Raw genomic sequence first — 22,202 nt, forward strand, 5'->3', positions numbered from 1 at the left:
CACCTCCATTAAAATGTTTGTCTACCCATCCCGGAGTTTTCCCGGCACATCCCATCGATCTGGCTGAAGGCAGATACACCAACAAGGGGGCACCCACCCGAGAGGAAAACCTCTGGTTCCCAAGGGGCTGCTTTCTGCCTACATCCTTTCGGGGCTTTCGCTTATGATCGCTCCCACTGTTCCCTCAGCCGCACACCGAGGGCGCGGGTGGCAGGCAGATATTGCCCCCACGCCAGCGGCGCTCCGGGCCGAGCCGAGCCGAGCTCCGCTCCGCAGGGAGCGCACGGACAGAGCCGGGCCGGAGACCCGCACCTGGGAACAGCTACAAAGTCAGGCTCGGCGCACGGGAAAGGCGATTCCTCCTCCCGAAGCGCAACAGGTCGGTGCTCACCCCCTCCCTCCCCAGCCCTCGGAGCGAGGAGGTACCCGAAGGGTGCAGCATGGCCGCGGTCACTGCCACTGTCGCGGTCACTGTCACTGTCGCGGTCACTCACCGGCAGCGCGGGCGAGGAGGCTCCGGTGCGCTTGGAGCCGCGCCGGGAGCTGAGGCGCCGCCAGGACTCGGCCAGGCGCCCCCGGCCGCCGCTGTTGGCGCCCTCGGCGGCGCTGCCCCGCTCGGCTCTGCCGGGGCTCAGCCGCCGCTGCTCCATGCCCGCGGCACGGCTGAGCCCCGCGGCCGCCCCGGGCCCGCCTCGGGCGCTTTATGGGCGCGGCGGAGGGGCGGGACGGGGCGGGGCGGCGGGGCGGCATCCCCGGGCCCCGGCGCTGCCCCGAGGGGCTCCGGGCGCGCCGCCCGTCCCGCGGCGAAACCAGGTTTCGGGCTGCAGCGTGAATTAGAGAACAGGCACAGAAAGAGAAAGGGACAGGTAGGTGTACTGTGCTCAGACGTGACAAGTTGTGACACCTGCTCATCTCCCGTCTAGATCGTGCCAAAATCGTGCCAGGAGGCTTTTTCCAAATACACTACGTTAATAGCTCTAAGGAAATAAATTACTCGTTTCCTATAATAAAATATGTTAATGCTTAATGTCTAGCAACAGTCGCATGTGCGCAGCCTCCACTCTAAGCCAAGCGTTTTCCCCTACTGTTTGCACATCGGAGGGTGAAAACACCAAGTCAGGGAAAGATGGCAAAGTACCTGTTGTACTGTGACACACCTTGGGGGGCCGTGTGGCCTGCTTTTCTTTCTTAAGATCAAGAAGGAGCACCTCTGAAATTTAGTCTCGTTACTAGTACCCAAAAGGCTTCTGCAGTGCTGGTCAGGGTCCTGGTTCATTACGCCCTTTCAGGCACTTAAGAACACAGGGGTTCATCATCTGTGCGTGCTGAGCCCAGGACACTGCTGCAGTGCCACGGAGGAAATCTGCCTCATCTCTGCCCTCCAAGCTCACTGCTGATTTTTCTTCCCAAAGGGAGAGGATGCTCAAGTCTCCACAGCTGAAATAACAAGGCAGCTAATCTCTGTTTTCCAGGCAAGATTAAAAACACGGGGAGTGTTTTGCAGGTATTAAACCATTGATTTGCATTTATGATTTAACCCTTTTTTTAAGGATTTATTGAAGGGCCATTTTACTGACATATCCCTGCTCCTTTCTCAAGTAGCTTAACTTTCTATCTAAAAAGATGTTATGACACTATAATGAATGATATTATTCTATCAATAGCTTAAGTGATTTGTGAAAGCATGTATTTTCATCACAGTGTATCTAATGTCATAGTATTAAACAAAAATACTGGGTCAGAGTTCCCAAAGAACATGTTAAACTCCTTACTAAATACATGTTAGAAGAAAATTATTAAGGGGTTTGTTGTGACTTTAGGTAGTCTGATGCTCTGCAAACCCCTAGTCACACTCCAGACTTCCATTCAGGGGAGACAGGCATTATTGGGAGGATCTGTTTTTCCAGTTCCTGTGACTATAGTAGGAAGCCACTTCATTTGGGTGAATTATTGTCATGAATGCTTTTATCTTCATTTATTCCTCTCTGAGGCACATCAGCATTTGGTCAGCTTTGCTGATTGTGTTAATTAGCTATATCATTTTAATGGTGATTTTAAAAGTTTAATAGATTAATGGATTGATCTGTAGATTAATTCTCTGACATCTCCTCTATCTCTTAGTAATAACTATTAAATTTCCCAAATTCCATGTTTTCCTTAAAATATTCTTTAGAGGAGTCTAGTGATTTTCAGATCCCACAAAAATCTGTAAGCAAGTTAAAAAGTCAAATTACATAAAACTCATTAGACATGTTCTTATGAATTCTTGTTGGGACAATGGGGAAAAAGAATCTCAAGAAATCAAAAGAATTAAAATGCTGTTGTTATGGTCTTTATCAACATATTATATGCCTGGCAAGAAATTATTTTCATTCCTGGCAGAAACAGACACAACTGCATGTTATGAGTGCAGTTGCCTGATATTGTCATTTCAGCCCTTCTTATTCCACCTACAAACTTATTCTTCACAGTCATTCATTAGTATGTTCAAATATTTATCAAGAACTACATGAAGGCATGTCAATAAGTGGTACAGGGTGGTGACATTTGTCTGATTTAGATCTTCTGACTGAGCAGAGTCCAAGACCCACTGAAGTGTTTGGAACAGTTTGAACTACTGAGAGGCTTGGGAGCAGTCATTCAAGGGTGATGAAAAGCTTTCTTTTCACTTGCCATTAACAAGACAAAAGTTATAGGGAGATTTATGCTGGAAGGGGCCACTGAAGGTCACCTAGTCCAAGCCTCTCCCTAAAGTAGGTTTGTGTACATCAGTTTGCTCAGGGCTTTGTCCAGTCAGGTCTTGGAAAAACCCAGAACTGAAGATTTCATCGCTCCTCTAGACAATGTTTCAGTGTTTAAGCATGGTCTCAGTCAAAAAGCTTTCCATTACACCTAACTGGAATTTCTCATGTTCCCACATTTGTGTGTTTCTGCTTGTTCCCTCACTATATAATTTCATGGACAGCCTGGCTCTCTCTTCTCTACACCTTCTCACTCAGCAGTCAGGGGCAGCAATTCAGACTCCCTGGAGTCTCTGTCCTTGAGACTGGACAACCTTATGCTCCCAGCCTTGTCAGTCATATGAGACTCTCTGCAAAGAGCTGGAAGTAACCTCACATTTTTCAGTCCTGGTGCTCATGGGGGAGGTTCAGCCACCCCAATGTCTGCTGGAGGCACTCTACATGCCGGCACAAGCAAACATTGGCCTGTTCATGAATCTGCTTGAAAGAGGACAAGCACCTCAAGTTAAAAGGGGTGCAAGAGAGTTGGTTGTTACTCGAGGAAGCAAGGAAAGGATGGCCTCCCCCATACTCCAGAGCAATCCATCCTGATGAGCAAGGAATTCAGGAACACACCAGGAGGCCTGCATGGAGATTGGGGCAAGGAGATCAGGACGAAACACGGAGGCAAGGAAAGTGTACCGAAGGCAAAGGTAGTGACAGGATGCCTGGGAGGAGTACAGAGATCCTAGCATCTTCTAGCATAAAGGGTTGACATCAGGAAAGCTGATGCCCAGCTGCTGTTGGGTCTGGCAAGGATGTCTTGAGGAAAGACCTGTGAATGAAGGCCCTGTGGATATTTCATAATTATGGTACAAGAAACAGAAAAGCAATCATAAGCACCGTGTAAAAATGTGCTATTCCTTGCCATGTTTATGAGAACAGTCCTCTTCCTGTTAGTGAAGAATTTGTATTTATATCTGCTTTAGGTGTACTCAGATTGCTGTCACAGCAGCATGGTGCTGCCACAGCTGTTACTGAGAGTCTTCTGTGGGACTGTCATCTTTGCAAGTTTGCCATTGCTGTGATGATGTAGGGCACAAACAATTCATTATTGGGCTTGAAAGTGCTTCTGCTTTTGCCTCAAACTCATGAGATTCCTTTTCAAAGTGTGGGTCATAATGTAAAATACACATTTTTCAAAGGCCAGGTATTGAAAACAAGATTTATTTTCTCACCCTGTTAGGAAAATTCTCAAGGCCTCCATGTTTGTCAACTTTTGCTTTCCCATACCAGCCAAGGACAGAATGTTTACCTGTTATGAAAAAACAGCCTGAGAACTCTGCTGTTTGCAGAAACAGACTGTGAGAATTTGCTCCTCGCAGCTGCCTTTTACTTTTCCATCAGCTGTATATGATTATGGCATGTCTGAACAAAACTCTATAAGCCATTTCTGAGCAAAATTCTCCAACAGCCAAGTACTCTGCCAAACTTTTTTTTCTTTTTAGTAAACAAATTCCTCTCAAAATTTTCTACTAGTACAGGAAAAACCCAATAACTGATGCTAATGATTCACTTCCCTTAAAACAGGAAAAATGTTGTAGTTTCTTTCATATATCTTCTACTATGAGTGGGTCATACACCTCTGCTTTTTATAAGCTGCACTGTTGAAGATCTTTTTTCTATTCTCCACTTTACAGAATTTTAATTAAGAAAGTTAAATACACTGAAGTCAAAAGCTGGCAATAGTAGTATTTATAAGTTCTGTACTAGAGTTGTTGCATACTATTCTTATTTTCTAACACAAGTGGTCTTCTTTTTTTATACCTTGCAATTTTGTAGAGAGACAGATAAATTCTATCCTGTACTATATTTTTTGGTGGATACTAAAAAAAGTCTTGTTTAGTTCAACCAAGTTGAACCATAGTTCTGAGAGTGGCAAAACTCCAACAAAATACAGCTTTGATTTTGAAAGCAGTAACCAGTCATAATTGTCTTATACAAAGAGTGAAGGTGATCATACACTTTTCTGAAAGTCAGATAACAAAATCATCCTTGAAACTTACCTAGAATTCATAGTCTGAATGTGCCATGAAAATATCTCAAATTCTAGATTTTAGGTCATAAAGCTATTTCTATTGAAATTTTTGGAAAATACCATAGTACAATTTATTTTCTAAAGCACAAATCAACAGCAGTGTCTGGGTTTTGAAGGTTATAGGTAAAACCTTTTAATTTAAGTATTGTTTGTATCATTCACAGAAAAAAAAAAAGTTATTAACTAAATAGGAATAAGCTTCTTGTTACAAACAGAGCAAACATCGGATGAAAAGTGTTGTTTTGTTGAGCCTATTTTTTCTATTAAATGTGAATGATGTGGAGGTAGAGCTTTATGCTACCAGATAACTAGAAAATGAACTTTGTATTTTTATGTTTATCTGAGTCATCATCATAGGATAATGGACTAAACAGAAAAGCACTATTGCCAATTTATGTCTGGAAAATAACATTGAAGTGACCTCTGGTGTGTCACAGTAACTTTTAAACTGAATCAGGTATTATTAATGGCTATTTTTTTAAGTGCATCTAATGTCTTAGCCACTTGATCATTCTTGCCTTGCAGTGTTTAGGCACCCTTGACACTGGGAACAGATAGATTGTTTTCTGGGTCACCACTGGAAGAAGCTGTATAGAACATTGGTGATTAATAACTTCTTTTTCTCAATAATGCCTGGTCACATCACTGAAGCATGAAAGGACAAACAATGGGAAAATTTTTATGGTTTCTTAGAAGCCTTTAGTGTGGTGTTTATTCAAGCTGAACTCTCTCTACACAGGGAAGTCATTTTGAGCAGAGACTGCAAGATCAACTTTCAACATTTAAGTTTTAATTACACTCAGTTTTTCTTTCTCCCATCTGTTCACATCGAAAGTTCACAGTCTCCAGTACAACATTGTGAGAAACATTTGCAATACCTTAGAAAGTGAGCAGACATCATGAAAAAATACTCCACACTATTTTTTTTCTGGGGCTGTCATTCATTATGCAAAAAAACAGGCAACAAATACAGAACAAAACAAAGAATTGCTCAGTTTGGATTTTACCCTATTTTTACATAAAAATTAAATTAAGTACTCATTTCAAGACACATTTGGCACTTAGTAATACAGCATTTGATGACACAACATATTTATGCTTAGACCATGAAACCTGCTTGTAACCCAAGAAGTGAACAATTTTTGTGCCATTACGGATTCTCATTCTGCCTTCAGGTGAGGGGCCTTTAGAGTTCAGATATGTATGGAAGCAATGCTACTCTTGGGCCTCATGCTAAGACAAAATATCAAGGTACACCCTGGCATCTTCACAGTATTTAAGGTTTTGTTTAAAAAAAGCAAATGTCAATTAATGGAGACGAGTAAAGAATCAATATAGCAAGTCATCAAATCACAGAATGATTTGAGGTGGAAGGCACCTCAGAGATTGCACTGGTCTCATCATAGATTGGGCCAAATTATTAGGTACAAATATCAGTAGTTTTTCTTGACCAATATTAACTTCAAGAGTTATAGTTTAAAAATGTCACTTTCTTTAAGAACTACAGTTTCTCTTTATACAGTCATTATAATAAATCATACTTTCACCAGCCAGCTGAATGATGATCCTAGCCTTAAACAAGTTTGTGTGAATACAAGTCCACAGTATTTAATCCTTCAATCACAAAATAAGGCACAATACTGAGATTAATCTTAGTACAATTCCTTGGCTTTGAAAACCCAGGTCAGTATTTGGAAACTGAATGCATTGCTTCAGCACATAAATTAGTCACCCCATATTGTTGCCTAAAAACCCCAAGTATATTAGTTTGCCATATGACCGACATGGGAAAAAATCTACAACTGTGAGGAGTTGTTTTCATTCTTACATTCTATCTTTGAATTAATTCCTCTCAATTAAAAAAAAAAATATAGTAAACTAAGATGTATCTGTGCAAATTTATCTGTTTTGCTTTTATACCCCACTCTTGTAATAATATTTTTTGTTAATATGTGCAAAGCTTTGGGACACACTAGCCTAAATGGGTGGTAATGCTGAACTCCAGTCTGTGATAATTTTGGATTGCTGAATTAATTGTGAATCAAATTGTGAATAAGAGATCTTTGATGGCTATATAGTTGGCTGTCAGCGATAAAACACTAAATGCCAAGGGGAACAGAAGAGGTACCAGGTTAGTCTATTCAGCGTTGAGTCCTTTCTCTGATTTTGCATTTCCATTTCCCTTTTAGGCTATCAATGCCTCAAATCATAACTGGTTCACTGTTCTGTTCCCCCTGTAGAAATCTGTCATACAAATGCTTGAATAGCAGAGCACTACACAATTCCTAAAAATATCTGCAAGTAAGGAAGTAAAGCTTTTAGGAAAAGAGAGAGGGACAGTATATTTTGACTATTTTTTCAGATTTTCCTGTATAGTGTACAGAAGTTCTCTGGCCCCTGCAACACTCTTTCAAGTTTTTAAGGAAGAAGTAGAGATATTCAGTTCAAAAATTCTGGAAATCTTGAAGATAAACCTAAGCAATTTTTTCCTCACTTTTCTTTATGTCTAAAAGAGAATTCCTAGTGAGTGCCACCTCAATGCCCTTTCCCACAGAAAACTTTCCAATACCCAGAGTTCCCAAGCTTGAACGAGGTGTGTATTCTTCTGATAGATAGAACTGGTTTATCTCACCCAGGAAAGTTATTAATTCCCCTTTGTAGATAACCACATCATAACCTTTATCCATCACTGTAGGTGTGCCTTCATTCTCCTAGACATTCTGCCAGGCTTACTGCCAGGCTGGAATGGCAGTGACCTCAGAACTGATTCAAATGCCTGCCAAGCACCATTCTTTGCAGGAGAGAACTCCTGAACAGCATCAATACTGAAATGATACAACCACCATTAGCTGTTAAATCTGTATAAGAGAAATTTCACAATCCTTTAATGTAATTCTTACTTCTGACACCTGGCAGATGGGACTTTAACAGTTCAGTTATTATTCTCATACATAAAGAATTTGACTTTTATTGAGTTGATCGTTGTAACATTTTCTTTCAAATAAAATGAATATCTTAGCCCAAAAAAGCACTGGGTCCTATACTGAACTTCAAAGCCAGTAGAAGTGCTAGTGATTTTTATTGAAGCTTCATGAAGTACTGTTGAATATGCGAGTACTGCTACATGGAGTACTAATGTGCCAGCTATTAAACGTTTGATTTTCATATTACCAGTGTTTTAGATAAGAAGACTGATCTTATACATTGCATTCAGTAAAAGTGTTATTAGATACAAACCCTGAATACAATAATTACTTGCTCTGCATGAGTAAGTTTACCTCTGGAGCTATATACATATTTAAGTAGATTAGCACTCGAACCTTTGCAAACTTTTGCAAAATAAACCCACTAACATTACTCTATTGTATTCATCCCTTTGATTATAGCACTTTGGGGGAATTTACATAATGAGTAGAAAAAAACCCATTATTTTATTGCATCCTTCAAAGCCAAAAAAGAGCCCATTGGGGCTGTTTCTAGTTAATGATATATCTATAGGCCTTAAACTAGTAAATGTTACACTGCAAGAAAAATTTGTTGGTCTTTCAGTGCAGTTAAAAAAAATTTTTCTTTCAGTCTTAAGCATAAAGACTGAAATTTTTTCATGACTGGGATAAAAAAAATTAAAAATTGATTTCCTGGACTTTATTTCATTAGCCTATAGAAGTATCTTCCATAATTAGTGACAGATTTATTTTTAACTCCAATTGTAACTTGTGAATTCTGGAAATAATAGTTACCATGGTACTCGTGTTCTTTTAGCAGCTTAATTCTCTCCCATATTTGGGACCTCTGTGTCTTTTAATATGATCACATACTCAAAAAGACTGATGAGTTCTATGAAGAGGAGAATGTTTGCTATCACCTAGCCTTCGTTTCTGCTGAAGTGACAGCCACTGTGATCTTAGAGGAGAGATATGTGTTACATTAAAATACAGGTGATTCACTTTTTCCCTCTCCTTATGACATAGTCTGTACAGTAGAAAGAAAAAAAGCAAAGTTTTCCAGACTTTCTTTTTCCCCCCAAATACTTTGCTCTTTGATGCTGTAGATTTTTAACAGAAATATTAAAGTTGGTGTGTGAATGCAGCAGATAAGGATGGAAATACCTGCATGTCCCCTTGGACCACACACATCTTGGTGCTTGCAAGTACGTGCTTGGTGCTTGTGTGTGTGTGTGTAAAAGAGCGAGTGCAAGAAGAGCACGAGAGAAAAAGTGTGAATACATAAAACAAGCTTGCCTAAAGATTTCATAAACAAGAATCATATTTTCTATCCAAAATATTTCATGCGGTGTTATCTTGTACTACTTTTCCTGCATCATGTATGCATGGATACTGGAGATTGTTTGAAAGGGAGAAAAAAGAGCTTGGAGTCTAAAATTCCCTGTAGCCGTTTGGTGACCTGGGTTGGAGAAAAAAAGATGGAGAACACAGAATCTGTGCCACAGTCCTCTACTTCAAAGTCTACAAATACTGTAATGTTTAATTTTTGCTAAAACTTCCATCACTCAGCCAAGGAATTTAGTGTTTAAAATGAGCAGTCCTTATGAGTGTAAGGGTCTGGTTCAATGTACATAAAATGAAGCTGGAACAACAGCTTCTGGTAGAGTGTGGGACAAAAGGAGCAATGCATTATTTTACTGGTATGGAGCTTTCAATGTACAGTGTGAGAGTTTTCTTTCAGAGAGTGCCAGAATACAAAAAGCAGAATACAAAAATCATTAATTAGGTTACTCTTTTTTAAAAAAAAAAAAGATCCCAGCACCAGCAGCATCTTAGGAGACGTTGTTTTAAACATTCAGATGTTATAAACAGTACTGATCATTTAAGGGCATTGCACTGAGGCTGACTTCTTTTAGGTCTAATCTTGTATTATATCTACTGAAATAAGAAGTGAGGGAGGTGGTGGAGGGTGTGTGACAAAATCTGGGGAGACAGTACTATTTTAGCTTAATTTATTAAGGAAATAGAGAGCCTGGGGCCATGAGGGAGAAGATGGGGAGATGAAAGAAAGGAAGATAAACGACATGAAAAAAGAAGACAAGTCAAAAGAATTTTACATGAGGCAAGGAGAAGAGTGGTATGCCAGGGAGGAGCTGTCATAAATACATGGTGCAGAGGAGTGAGGAAAGAGATGTTTTTCAGACTTCAAGGGGTCTTGCATGCCGCAGAATTCCCATCCTATAAAAAAGAGAAGGGAAGTGGGTATTTGTTCTTTAAGGGATATTTGGTGTTTCTGAAATTATTGGTGGCCAAAATGGTTGTGTACATACTTGTCAACAGATAAAAGTGAAAATCAGAGGAACTGATGGTTAACTCTGCACTACTGGTAATGTCATTGCCCTACATGTCCAGAGCATGGCCAGTACACCACTCCATGGCAATTATAGAGACTGGGGGAAATATTGAGATTGACTCCTGCAATCTCCTGCCAAAACACCGAGGAGAGCTTGTGGCTTAGCCATGATTAAGCCATGCCAGATTGCACTGACATTGGAATCCACATAACAGAAGTTATTTTTGAAAATCCATTAATCAGAGGTGATAAAGCTGCTTTTAGTTTTACTGAATGATTCTGCCCTATACAAATAAAAATTTACAAATACAATTATGCTTTTGACACCAGTTAACACTGATTTGCATAACTTTCTAACTCCTTCTACAATATTTTTTAATTAGCCACCTGCTCTTGTTATGAATAACATCTATTTATGACTCTGTAGCTGAGCAGTTTTGGGAAGTAATGGTAGCATGCAAAGCAAATAATTTAGTCTGACCTCTTCTGATCCCCATCAGTCTGCATATAAAAAATTAGTGCGTTGATCTGAGAACCGGCTGAACCTCTCAGAAGGTAAAGAAAACCACCAAACACACAAAAACTTAAACTACCTATAGTGAACACATTTTTTCTATATACTTAAGGAAAATAAAGTCATTCAAATCAATTGGTTTTATGCCTACTGGTTCTGTTGTTGCAACAGACTCAGTATCCAGAAATGTTAAGCTGTTTAAAGATTATGCACAAAAAAGGATTAATATTTAACTTCCAGAAATAATAATTTTTAAATCTAATTTAGACATATTATAGTAATAAATCAACGACTTTTGACATGCTTCTAGACTAAAGTTCAGGAGAATTTATCCTATATTTATTTGAAAACATGCTTCCTAAGTTCTTTGCCAATGTAGAAACTACTGCATATTTCGTTTACTGTAAAACTACAGTCTAGCAATATTTCCTTAATTTAATGTCTCCCACTACACATCTTAAGTTAAAAAAAAAAAATCTAAACTGTTTACACCAAAATCCTTATTTATGATCATGTTTTGAAGAAGGGAAGAGTTTTTAAGAGATTTTTCTTAGAAACCTGTGAAGAGTTAAACTAGAGTTAAAAAAAGGAGAGGGAGAGGAAAAAAGGAGTACATTCTTCAGTAAAATAAACAAGAATCAAGTCTGCCGTTTCACCAGAAGCAGCATTAAAAGTGTGGCTATGTTGAACATTAAGATACTCCATTCATGCAGACTGCAAAACTTCTGCCATGCTTTATAATGCTGAAAGAGCAATGCAAAAAACTCTGCACTCAGCATATTTTTTGGTAGTAGTTGGGGGTGACTTAGTACAGAACACTTTCAAAAGTTATGTAAATTTCATTGGAATTGAAAGACATGCAAAAAATATAAGAAATTTAAGCCTTCTATAATTAGATGTTATGGGAGGTTTCTCTGTTACTGATAGTACTGGAGAACTTGATACATACCAGAATGCATCTGAGCCCATGTTTGATGTACAGGCAAAGATATTTCAAAACTGACAAATGTCCAGATGTCCTATACAGATATTCAGTGTGCAGGAGGTATGTGGGGGAGAAACACCAGCCAGTCACAGAAGTTTAAAAATTGGATTTAAGAGCTTTTTTTAATAATTTCAAGATGATTGCATTCTTCCTTCTTCTTCAACAAACACCCTTTTTATTTATATTTGTTAATTTAGGAGAAATTTATCTTTAGCAATAAAGCATGAGGAGGACAGTTTACTGACTTCAATCCAAAAAGGTGAAAAAAAAAAAGTAAGATAGACACGCAAAAGGAAAACAGGAGACAAGATGTTCTGTATAGAATGACCCCTCATGCAGAGACTCACACAACTAATGCATTATGGTTTTCCTTTGTGTTTACGCAGATCAATTCCTGTTAGAATCCCGTCTGCTTATTTTTAATGCTTCTAACTGAGATTATCCTTCCTGCAGCTGTAGAAGGAGAATGGAAAGAATGATTAAAAGAACTTAATGAAAAAAGAATTGTATACATATTGGCATTTTTAGGCTCACAGCTGAAAATCAAGTGGTGAAAATAATCCAGCTCTGATGACTTGTGCTGTGTTTCTTCTGCTGAGCCTGTTAACTGGTGCAAAATGAAGCTGCTATGATTGACAGCTAGCCCTGGTAAACCTGAAAACTTCCTGCAGCTTTCCCAAAAACTCTTCAGAGGTGAAATGCCTCAGCAGAGGGCACCATATTGTGGATTTTAGTTGGAGGAACTCACAGATTCTGTTTTCAGTAAGTTCAGTATGCTTAATAAAGGGGATGGTTCCTGCAATCTCCTGCTGAAGCAAAGAGAAGGACATCCCCCTCCGCCCCCACCCCAATTTGTATCTCTGGAAAGTAGGTCATTACAGAGATGTATTTTATTGCTTAAAAGCTCTGGGACTTACTGTGAAATGACATAGAACACGCTGTCCACAAGAACAGTTTGTGAGAGTTCTATGCCTCAGCTCTCCTCTTGTCTCATCTTGCTGTACCTACAGGAAGCTTCGCTGCTGCAGGACGTTCACTTCTATAGTGAATACTGACTTCTATATAGTCAGGGCGTCAGGAAGTTAAAGCCTCTAGTGAGAGCCCAGAGTCTGACTGACATCAGCAAGGGGCATTCACTGGGATACTGAGAATGGGCCTCAAACGGAGAACTGCTTATGCCAGGCTTAAATAGTAGTCAACATGGGAATTGTTTTGCACTGACTGAGCTACTCCAATTTAACACACTTCACATTTGGAATCCTTCAGCACAGCTCCAGTATTTTTTTGTTGCTGTTGCTTAATTCTTTTTTCATATACTGTTTTACACACAGAGCAAAAAATCTCAATTTCATCTTTATATGTCCCACTCTTTTTCATACTTAATGCTGTGCTCAAGTCATCTGTCATTACTTGCAAGGCCTAAAAGAAAAAAAGTTAATTAAATAAATCTCATTGATTCTTGATTTAAAGAGGAAAGTAATATGTCATCAGAGTCCTCCATACCTCTCACCCAGGTTTAGGAGCTGGAGGACAGCAGCCCTTCTTTACAGGAACTAAGACCTTTTACCCACCAAGGAACACAAAGGCAAAATACCATCTTAGCATGATTATAAATGACTAAGTATGACTTATCAAAAACCTCAGTATCACTAAATTTATCTAAGAAGCTTCCTTAGCATTCAAAGGAAAATACATTATAAGAGTACCAGTTGCCACATCCACTTTTAAGGAAAGTTATCCACTCAGTCTGCTTTGATAGTTCCTGGTTGAGAGAAATATTTCTCACAGAGGTTGCAGACTGATGCCTGCATTCTTTGGGCCCTATCCTGTAGGGGACATTTACACCTGGATCAGCATTCATATGAATGAATCTCTTTCAGCTGGTCCCTTTCCAAACCAGTTTTTTTTTTAAGTTTGTCTTTCTATATTAACTCATCGAATATTTAATGGCCTTCTGGTAAACTTTTGTTCCTCATGTTTGTGCATAAGGTTCTCCAGCAAGTATGTTTCAAGAAAATAAAAGGCTGAAAAACATGTATCTGGGCTAAATGAGCAGCAGCTGTACAAAGTTTAAAAAGATAATTTTCCCTCATAGACATAAATAAAAAAATATATTGCAAAATATAGGTTCACTTGTCTCATGATATTAAAATTGATTAAAATACAAAGAACTAAGATGATTGAAGTATCTGAGCAAATCCAAGCCTGAAGAGTCCATTCATCCAAACAGATGAGCTCTGAGTTGGTATGACCTCTCCTCCCCCACCCTCCCCAGTTCCTTTTCATCAGTAAGATCTTTATCATAGCAGCTACATACAATCATGTTTGCTTGACCTACAGCACAGATTAATCTCAGGCACACAGTAAGTGAGGCCTATCTTAAAACTCATGAAAAACTAAAAAGAAAATTTTTGCAGCTGGTCACTTAACCCTAAATGCAAGTCAAATGTGACTACTTTAACAATTAGTGTAGGAGCAAAAGAATGTAGCCAAGAGTTTAGAAGGTTCATGTTGTAACAGGGTAAAAATTGCAGTTGTAGGTGTATCAGATGCAACAGCTCCCTTAAAAGAGCATTAGAAAGACATGAGAATTAAATGGCCGTGGAAATAACAGTCTGGCACATTATGACATACACTCTCTACAGAGCTGTGATTTCCTTTCAGGACACAGAGAAGAAGGGAAAGATACAATTAACTGGCAATTAACAGTGATACAGTACATAAAGAACGGGAGTCATGGCTAGTGACTTTGGGCAAAAAGTCATGCCAATATGTTTACATGGGAGAAGTGCACTGCTTCTGTTTTTAAACAGGATTTTAGTGATTCCATATCTTTCAAAAATGACTGCAGCAGCAGAAACCAGAATTCATTGCGGAAGGAAATAAAGAAAGCAGGTTCCAGTTTGCATCCTTGGGGCACATTCTCAGGCTGAATTTCAGCATGTGGTTTCTTACCCATGGTTCATTAAGTGGCTTGTCCTGAGTGCCTGTATTTTCAGCTACAGGATATGGTAAGTGTACATCAATTTGATTCATCTTTACCCTCTTAATGTGGGCTAAGCCCACAAAGGACAGATCCTGCTGCCTGTAAGCACAGACTGGCTGGCAATAGCATGGCTCAGATGCCTGACAGCAGTTATGGGGGCACAAAGGACAGGACCTGCTCTCTGGCTTGGAGGGTCATGACATATGGTGTATGTAGACAGGTTTTTTGAGCTTCAGTGCTGTGTTGTAGTGTCAGCAAGACAGATTATTCTAGAAGGCCACACCAACCTTTGTGGGCTTAGATAAGCCATTTATGTTATAGCAATGATTGTCTCTGTGATTCCTAAAGTATGAAAATAAATGGAAACCTCTGTCAACCTGAGGCCTGCTTTCATAGGCATGAGTTCTTCCCTTTCTCCATGCCAGAGGACACTCCTTCTCCTCATCTCTTCTGGAAAAAGTAGAGGGAACTCTGGTAATTCACTATTTTGATGAGCAAGTTGAACTCTGTGTGGGAAGTTATAAGAAATATTGGATCTAAGAAATGCTACAGCATATGTTTCTTCCTAAGACCACAATGTTTATTCCTAAGTGAGGAAGACCTAAAAAGTTTTTTCCTAAACAAAGGTGCATGGAAAATAAATTATGAGTCAGATCATTAAAAAGCAAAAAGAACTGTTGCTAGCAAACAGAATAATGATGCAGGAAATATGTATCAGTGGAAATGTAAATATGTCTCCCTGTTACTTCCAATCAGTGGCAAATAGTCAGTATTCAAAAGAAAGAAATAGAAGTATAAAAGGAGTTACATTAATGATATATCATCCTAACAAGTCCAGGAGCAGGGAGCCTGCACAACCTAAGTATGACAGAAGTAAACAACATGACATTTGACAAAAGGTTCATTAGCTACTGGACACTTTTTAGAACTTGGCCTACGTGATTCTGTGATTATAATGAACTCATTTCATACGTATTTTTTTTTAACAAGAGGTTCCTGAGAATACCCAGAATTTACAGAAAGGGTAAACAACTATTGTTACAACTATCTCTTCAACTATTTGCTTTTCCCCATTTTTTCTTCTACAAAGTTTGGACTCCAGAGCAAAGAAGGGAAGGGAGAGGAGGACAGGCAGAGCCCCCATAGCCTTTTGTCTTCTCATTTCCAATTCTGAGTGTATGAAATTGCAGCAAGGCAGAACCCAGCTTCCCTTACTTGTAGGTACCTCAAAGGTTTGGGTCCCCCAGGGAGAGAATGATCTAAGCCAGGTCCATTATCTGAAAGGGTGAAGCTGTCTGTTACGACTTTTCTGCTCAGCCCTGTTGCCTCCAGCAAGGTGAAGGGTGACGAGGTGATGCTCTGCTACTCCAGTGCTCTTAGCTGGTGGGCCGCAGAATCATAAAATAGTTTGGGTTGGAAGGCACCTTCAAAAGCCTTCTAGCCCAAGGCCCCTCCAATTAGCAGGAACATCTTTAAGTAGATCTGGTTGTTCAGAGCCTTGTTCGACCTGATCTTGAGAGTTTCCAGGGATACGGCACTCACTACCTCTCTAGGCAACAAGTGCCAGTGTTTCACCACCCTCATTGTGGAAAACTTCTCCTAATAATGGTCCAAATTAACTCTCTTTTTAGGTAAAAAAAAACATTTCCCCTTGTCCCAGTCCAACAGGACCTGATGAAACATTTGTTCCCATCCTCCTTAAAGGCCCCCTAAAAATACTGGAAGGCCACAATAATGTCTCCCCTGCACTCTCTTTTCTGCCAGCTGAACAATCCCAATTCCCTCAGCTTCTCCTCTCAGGAGAGATGCTCCATTCTTTTAAACATCTTTGTGGCCCTCCTCTGGACCTGCTGCAGAAGGATGGGGCAGCTCTCACTGAGGGTGGGGAATGAACACTTCCAGGCTGAAAACTTCTCCCAATAACAGCATGCAGCTCAGTTAGGAAAGTGCCCTTTGACTTAGTTTCTACCTCTGCCTCAATGATAGCAATTAGTATTCCTAACCTCCAACAACCACCATCTAAAAAATAATATTTTTTGTAGTATATTTAACAATCTTAGAGATGACACAGAGTGATATAAGAGTTCTTTGGTGATATCAAAACAACCTATAACCGTGTAATATTGAACTGGTACTGATTATCATAATGAAACAAATGCCTCTAAATAAACTCCTATCTACATCAAGTTCTATAGGTGTATATACTTGGAGATGAATCCATTGATGCTCTGACCTCCCTCCATCCTCTGTAGGATTGCTGTTTCTGTGATACTCACATCCTCTCTACTCCTAGGAATCAATCAGCAAGCCATGTTCATGCCCTAAGCCTGATTCAACAACCCATGTAAAACACCACGGGCTTTGGGTTGAAGACTCCCTTGTATTCAGGTGGGAGTAGGGAGAAAGATGGAAGAGAAGACCTTTCCCCTTAACATCTACTTCTATAATTTCAAAAGTCAAAATCAAGACAAACATTTTCACTTTTCTCCATTTCTGATGTCAAAGAACAACCTGCTGCTTCATTCTGCTACTAAGATGTCAGAAATAGGAAGATTTGATTACTGTTGCAAGATTGTTGGTCCCACCTGGGCTCTCCAAAAGCAGCAGTGACATTGCTCTATTAACCACCATTGACAAACTTACTGCAGTCTATTGGAAGACCAAAAGGAGAAAAGAGGGAAAAAACCCCACCCGAATACAAAGGTTGCAGGCAAGATTAACAGATAGAATGAAAGACATGTGAACACTTTTGAAGGATACATTTGTTCTAAATCTAAAAGAAACACAACTTCTCAACTACATTCTGTTATTCATCAGCAGGAGGGCAGATAGCCTGAAATATATATTACATAGTCAGTGTCAATTTATAAGAAAACTTAATTTCCCAAATGCTGAGTTTTGAAAATGTCTAAATTTCTGATTTTGGAAAAAAAAAAAAAAACCAAAAAAAAAAAAAACAAAAAAAAAAAAAAAAAACCAAAAAAACAAAAAAACAAAAAACCAAAAAAAAAACAAACAAAAAAAACCCAAAAAAAACAAACAAACAAACAAAAACAACAACAAAAAAAAAAAAAAACCAAAAAAATAACCAAAAAAAAAAAAAAAAAAAAACAAACAAAAAACCCCACCCCAAACCGTCCCAAAACCCAGACATGCTAGAAAAGCTGCAAGTACTTTTTGTCACATCAGCCAACATAAATTGAGCTTATATGCAACTTCTTTTAGCCAGACTTTTTTTGGTGACACAAGCTGGAAAATCATCTGCCTGCAAGACCATTCTTCAACATGAAGACTGAGCACTTCTGACTAAAATTTTAAAAATCTTATCCAAATTTCACAGAAAATTACATGAAGATCCAAAGTTTCTCCCTCTTATATTTAAAGGACAGACTAAACTCTATCATTTAAATATAAACTCTAAATTTAAAACTCTTGCCATTATTTACAATTCTACAATCACTGTAGAAGCTATGAGAGAAAATCCCAATCCGTGGAAAAAAATTGCATTAACACCATTTAACTTCATTTTATTGTGTTTTACTTACCTACAAGTAATTAGGTGCTTACAGTTTAAATCACAGAACGTGCTGCCATAGAAAATGGGAAATTTAATTTTCTCACTATTATTTATTATTATGATGTAGAGTTATGAGACCAGAGCTGAAACATCCCACTTTGAATAGTTAGCTCTAATTAAAGCATAGAGTAGTGGATAATGTGTTGCCTCTCCATATGCTTTTTCATCTTGTGTTTTGATAACTAGATTTTAGCCCATTCCTAGGAGATTTAAGTCTTATTCCAGCATCTGCCTACTTTGTAGGCTAACAGTTATGCTCACATCATTATCCATTAATATTACATCACAATTTGATGTACTTCACAGAATCTTTAACATTAATAAAACCAATTATCTTTTCCCAGAATTTGCAAACTTAAAAAGTTATTATTTTTTGATCTTCATTGTATCTGAAGAGGAAATAGCTTAGCTTTTTAAAAGTTACTCTATTGCATCTGGGATTTGTCTAACAGGTTAATGAGTCACAAAAAGCTTAGTGCTCCAAAACCAATTTTAGTGTCTAAATCAGAATGTATGCCAGACCCTCTGTGACAAGGATTTTATGAAGCTAAGAGCAGTATTGTGTCTCTGGACAGGCTTTTAGTTTATCACAAGCAAGGTGAAGGTACTTCGTGGCACGTGTATTTGAAAGAGCCAGTTTTGCTTCACTGAGCATGTTCTGCTTTAGAGGCAAATTCCATGCCCTGATTCTAAAACAGGTTTTACCAGGATATTAAAGAGAACATAAAAAAAAAGAATGTGCACCTCTATAAGGAGGCAGAGAACAATGGAATTGTGAATAAAGCATCATCAAGGAGAGCACAGGGATCTTTACAAAAAACCACTCTAGCAGGAAGTAAGCCCACCTGTGGACATCATACATCCTATAAAGCCAACTCCACACACTCTGAAGGGATCTGCCCCCTGCTCAGACCAGTTTCCTGATCATCAAGCAGGGCTCTCCCACGAGTTACAGGAGGTATCCAAAACATGTTAGCCTGGGCAGAGTAAATACTCCAAACACGACCGGTGGTGTTGAGCAGATCAATCCCTTCTCTAGTGATCACACTCCTTAAGAAATTTTGCTCAAAAATGATGTATTTTGGGAAGGCTCTAATCATGCAAATCTGTGTGAGAACAACTATGAAGAATAACTAAATGAGACCTGCTGGACCCTTGGGTGTCTGTAACAAAGCTCTTAACCTGCTTTGGCATAAAAGTGAACTTGGAGAGATTCAGAGCAGGAAGCAATCTGGCAATGTAGCCAGAGCAGCCAGGTGAGCAGCTTCACATACCTCTAAATTTATTTATCCACTCCTTGGTGGAATATTCATCAGTTACAATTTTGTCCCTGCTCCAAAGTGGCAAAAAATAAAAATTTAGTCTGTTCTACTGCTCTTTGGTTTCAAATGGAAAGTGTTGGTTTTAAGAGCATAATAACAACATGAAAAGTAAAATTTAAAAAAAAATTAAAAATTAATAAATAGAACTAATTTACAGTATTTAAGTTAGTTAGTGTGACTGAGTTCTGGGTCAGCCTTTCTCTATAGGAGAAAAAGAAGACATTTTATCCCAAAACTGTAAATAATGTTCTCAAGTTTATCATCCATGTAGTCTTACGTAGGATTTAAGCCATGTCAAACTGGAATACAGCTGAACTATTACTATCAACTGCTCATAACAGGCCTAAGTCTTTTCCAGGTCGCTCATGTGACTATTTTGAATTACTGAAATTTCAAATCAGCAAAAGTATCCTGAAGCCAAAGGTTCATTGATAGTCCTTCAAAGATGAGATTTTTTTAATACCCTTTATTAAGGGTAGGGTATAAACTGGAAAGCTGCACAAAATAAGAACAATATGAGGACAAAAAGATTTACACCTATTAGAATATTTAGGAAGCTGACTACAGTTTAAATCAGATTCTCTGAGAAGGAAGATTTCCATTACATGCTGTATAAATGCCAACCCATACTCTTTACAATTGTTTGTGATTAAACAGCTGAGCTATAAGATTCTTCCCAAGTTTTCAGCAAATGTTTTCCATAGCAGGGAACTGTGAGAATTCTTTGTTTGGATGCTTTGGTAAAATATGCAGGATGATGTCTTAAACTATGATGTGGAAATAATCACTTAGCTCAAGTGATCTTACTAGGGAATTTACTGTTTCTACACTATTTTGTACAGTAACCTGCAGAACTGGAAAAATAACGGGGCTAAAGAAAATGGCAAGGGATTTTTCAGATAGAAGGGTGAAGGTATTTGCAGTGGAGAGAATGAGCTTGGCTTTCCAAACCAAATCCCAATTACCAAACTGTTTGTTTGGGTCTTGCAGGTCTAGATATTTGTCCTGATCTTCTCTCCTCCTCAAGATCCTGCCCCCACCCACTCAAGTGCTGGTCATAAGCCATTTACCTCACCCACAATTTTCACCGTATTTTAATTTTTGAACCCCTCCAACCACATAGATACCAAAATGTAAACATCCTAGCACCAACTTTGATTTCAATTCTTTATTTCACCTCTCCTAATTTTCTTCCTACTCTGTCTCATTTATCCATTTCTCAGCCTTTTCACATGGTTTTAGATGCTGTACACTAAACACGGAAAGTCTTTCTTTTAAGTATCCACAAATCTCTCCACTGTTATTGCAGTTTTAGAAGGCACGTACTAAGAAAACTGAAGTGATTCCAAAGAGTAGTTAGAAACAGCTTATATTTTTGTTTGGAAGTGAAATGCATAAATATTAGCTACCAAAGCTAGTGCTCCCAAAGTACAGAATATATATTATTCTTACCAAATAACTTCAGAAATCCAGAATTATTGCCTGCTTTGAAAGCCTATATTCATACAGTTATTAATCATCATTACATTTCTTTATCCTTTGAAGGAGAAAAATGGCCACGTAAACACGTGAAAGTTTAAGAGAAAGAAGAAGAATAAGAAGTACATTGCTTATTCATCTTTAACAAGAAGAAAAAGCATGTTTTAAAAGAGAGTAATATTTCAAATTTATTTCTCCTTTAAAAAAATTGCTGTGTTTTGAACAGACTATTTAAAGAAGTAATTTATGCTTTTGTCCAGAATTTCAATGTGAGAAACTAATAGAAATTTAAGAAAGAATGCAACAAATTCTTACATCTTAAAGCATGCAAGTGATTCTTCCCAAATATACAGATACTATCCAATATATCAACTCAGGTAATACAGGTTATATCTCTGGCAATTTTTTATTTCAGGGCTTTGCAGGCATGGTTGTGTTAAGAAGAAGCCCTATTTACTAAACGAGAGCATCAAAAATTTGAATTCTGAAATCAGAACTGATAAAAATCTGGATCCTTTGCACTGGGATAAAAGAGAAGTAGTTTTTCTTTTGTTGCTAAATACTAGAAAATTTGAAGAGAGCAAGAAAGATCTCATTTTACATGAAAAGATTCACAAATATGTATATTTCAGGTTTTGATTTATTCCTTCTTCTCCCATGGGTGCAAAATACCTCCAGAACCCTGTTGCAGTTAAATGGACAGCATCAACGTGGGTACACAGAATCTTGTAATTTCTGGTGTAAAAACAAAAAACTGCTGATCTGTGTGAACAGAATGCCATTCAGAGTTTTTTGGCTTTTGGCTTTTTAGTAGTGCTTTGACATCTTTCTCAGGACACCATTTTCTGACCGTAGGGATCCTTGGTTTCATGTAATGAGATACTGCCAGAATAACAAGATTGTACTGTTCATTTCTAGCACAGTGCTTTGCAATAGCTAATGTCAGGGTCTGAACGTAAAAGAGAAAACAAATTTTTGAAAGAAGGGGGGTATATGAAGTGTGGTCGTATAAATAATGGGAAGGATCATTTTACTGCTCTTTATTTCAAAGCCCATTATACAGGATATGATAACTGCAATGTCCAAGCAAGGCCTGTCTCCTATAACCAGGCTCTTTCAGAGTGTGGAGAAAAATACATAATTTGTGCCATGCCCTACATTTTTAGTAATTTCTTCATAGCAATTTCCACAAAATTATTGCAGTGATTAACCCTAAATTTGCA

The 22,202-nt window shown here is 38.5% G+C and overlaps 1 protein-coding gene across 3 annotated transcripts in view; it reads right to left on the reverse strand.

Annotated features, from left to right (window-relative positions):
* TRPM3 (transient receptor potential cation channel subfamily M member 3) overlaps nt 1-22,202 on the reverse strand; it is a 416,081-nt gene that overhangs the window by 388,435 nt on the left and 5,444 nt on the right. The window contains exon 1 of one of the 3 annotated variants that reach the window (XM_063180473.1): nt 495-650. The exons of the other annotated variants lie outside the window; for them this stretch is intronic. Coding sequence (XP_063036543.1) covers nt 495-650 — 156 coding nt within the window. Of the gene's footprint in view, nt 1-494; nt 651-22,202 lie in introns of those variants that run through there. 3 annotated transcript variants of the gene reach the window in all.

This window comes from Melospiza melodia, chromosome Z (assembly GCF_035770615.1).
Source record: "Melospiza melodia melodia isolate bMelMel2 chromosome Z, bMelMel2.pri, whole genome shotgun sequence".
NCBI classification, from domain to species: Eukaryota; Metazoa; Chordata; class Aves; order Passeriformes; family Passerellidae; genus Melospiza; species Melospiza melodia.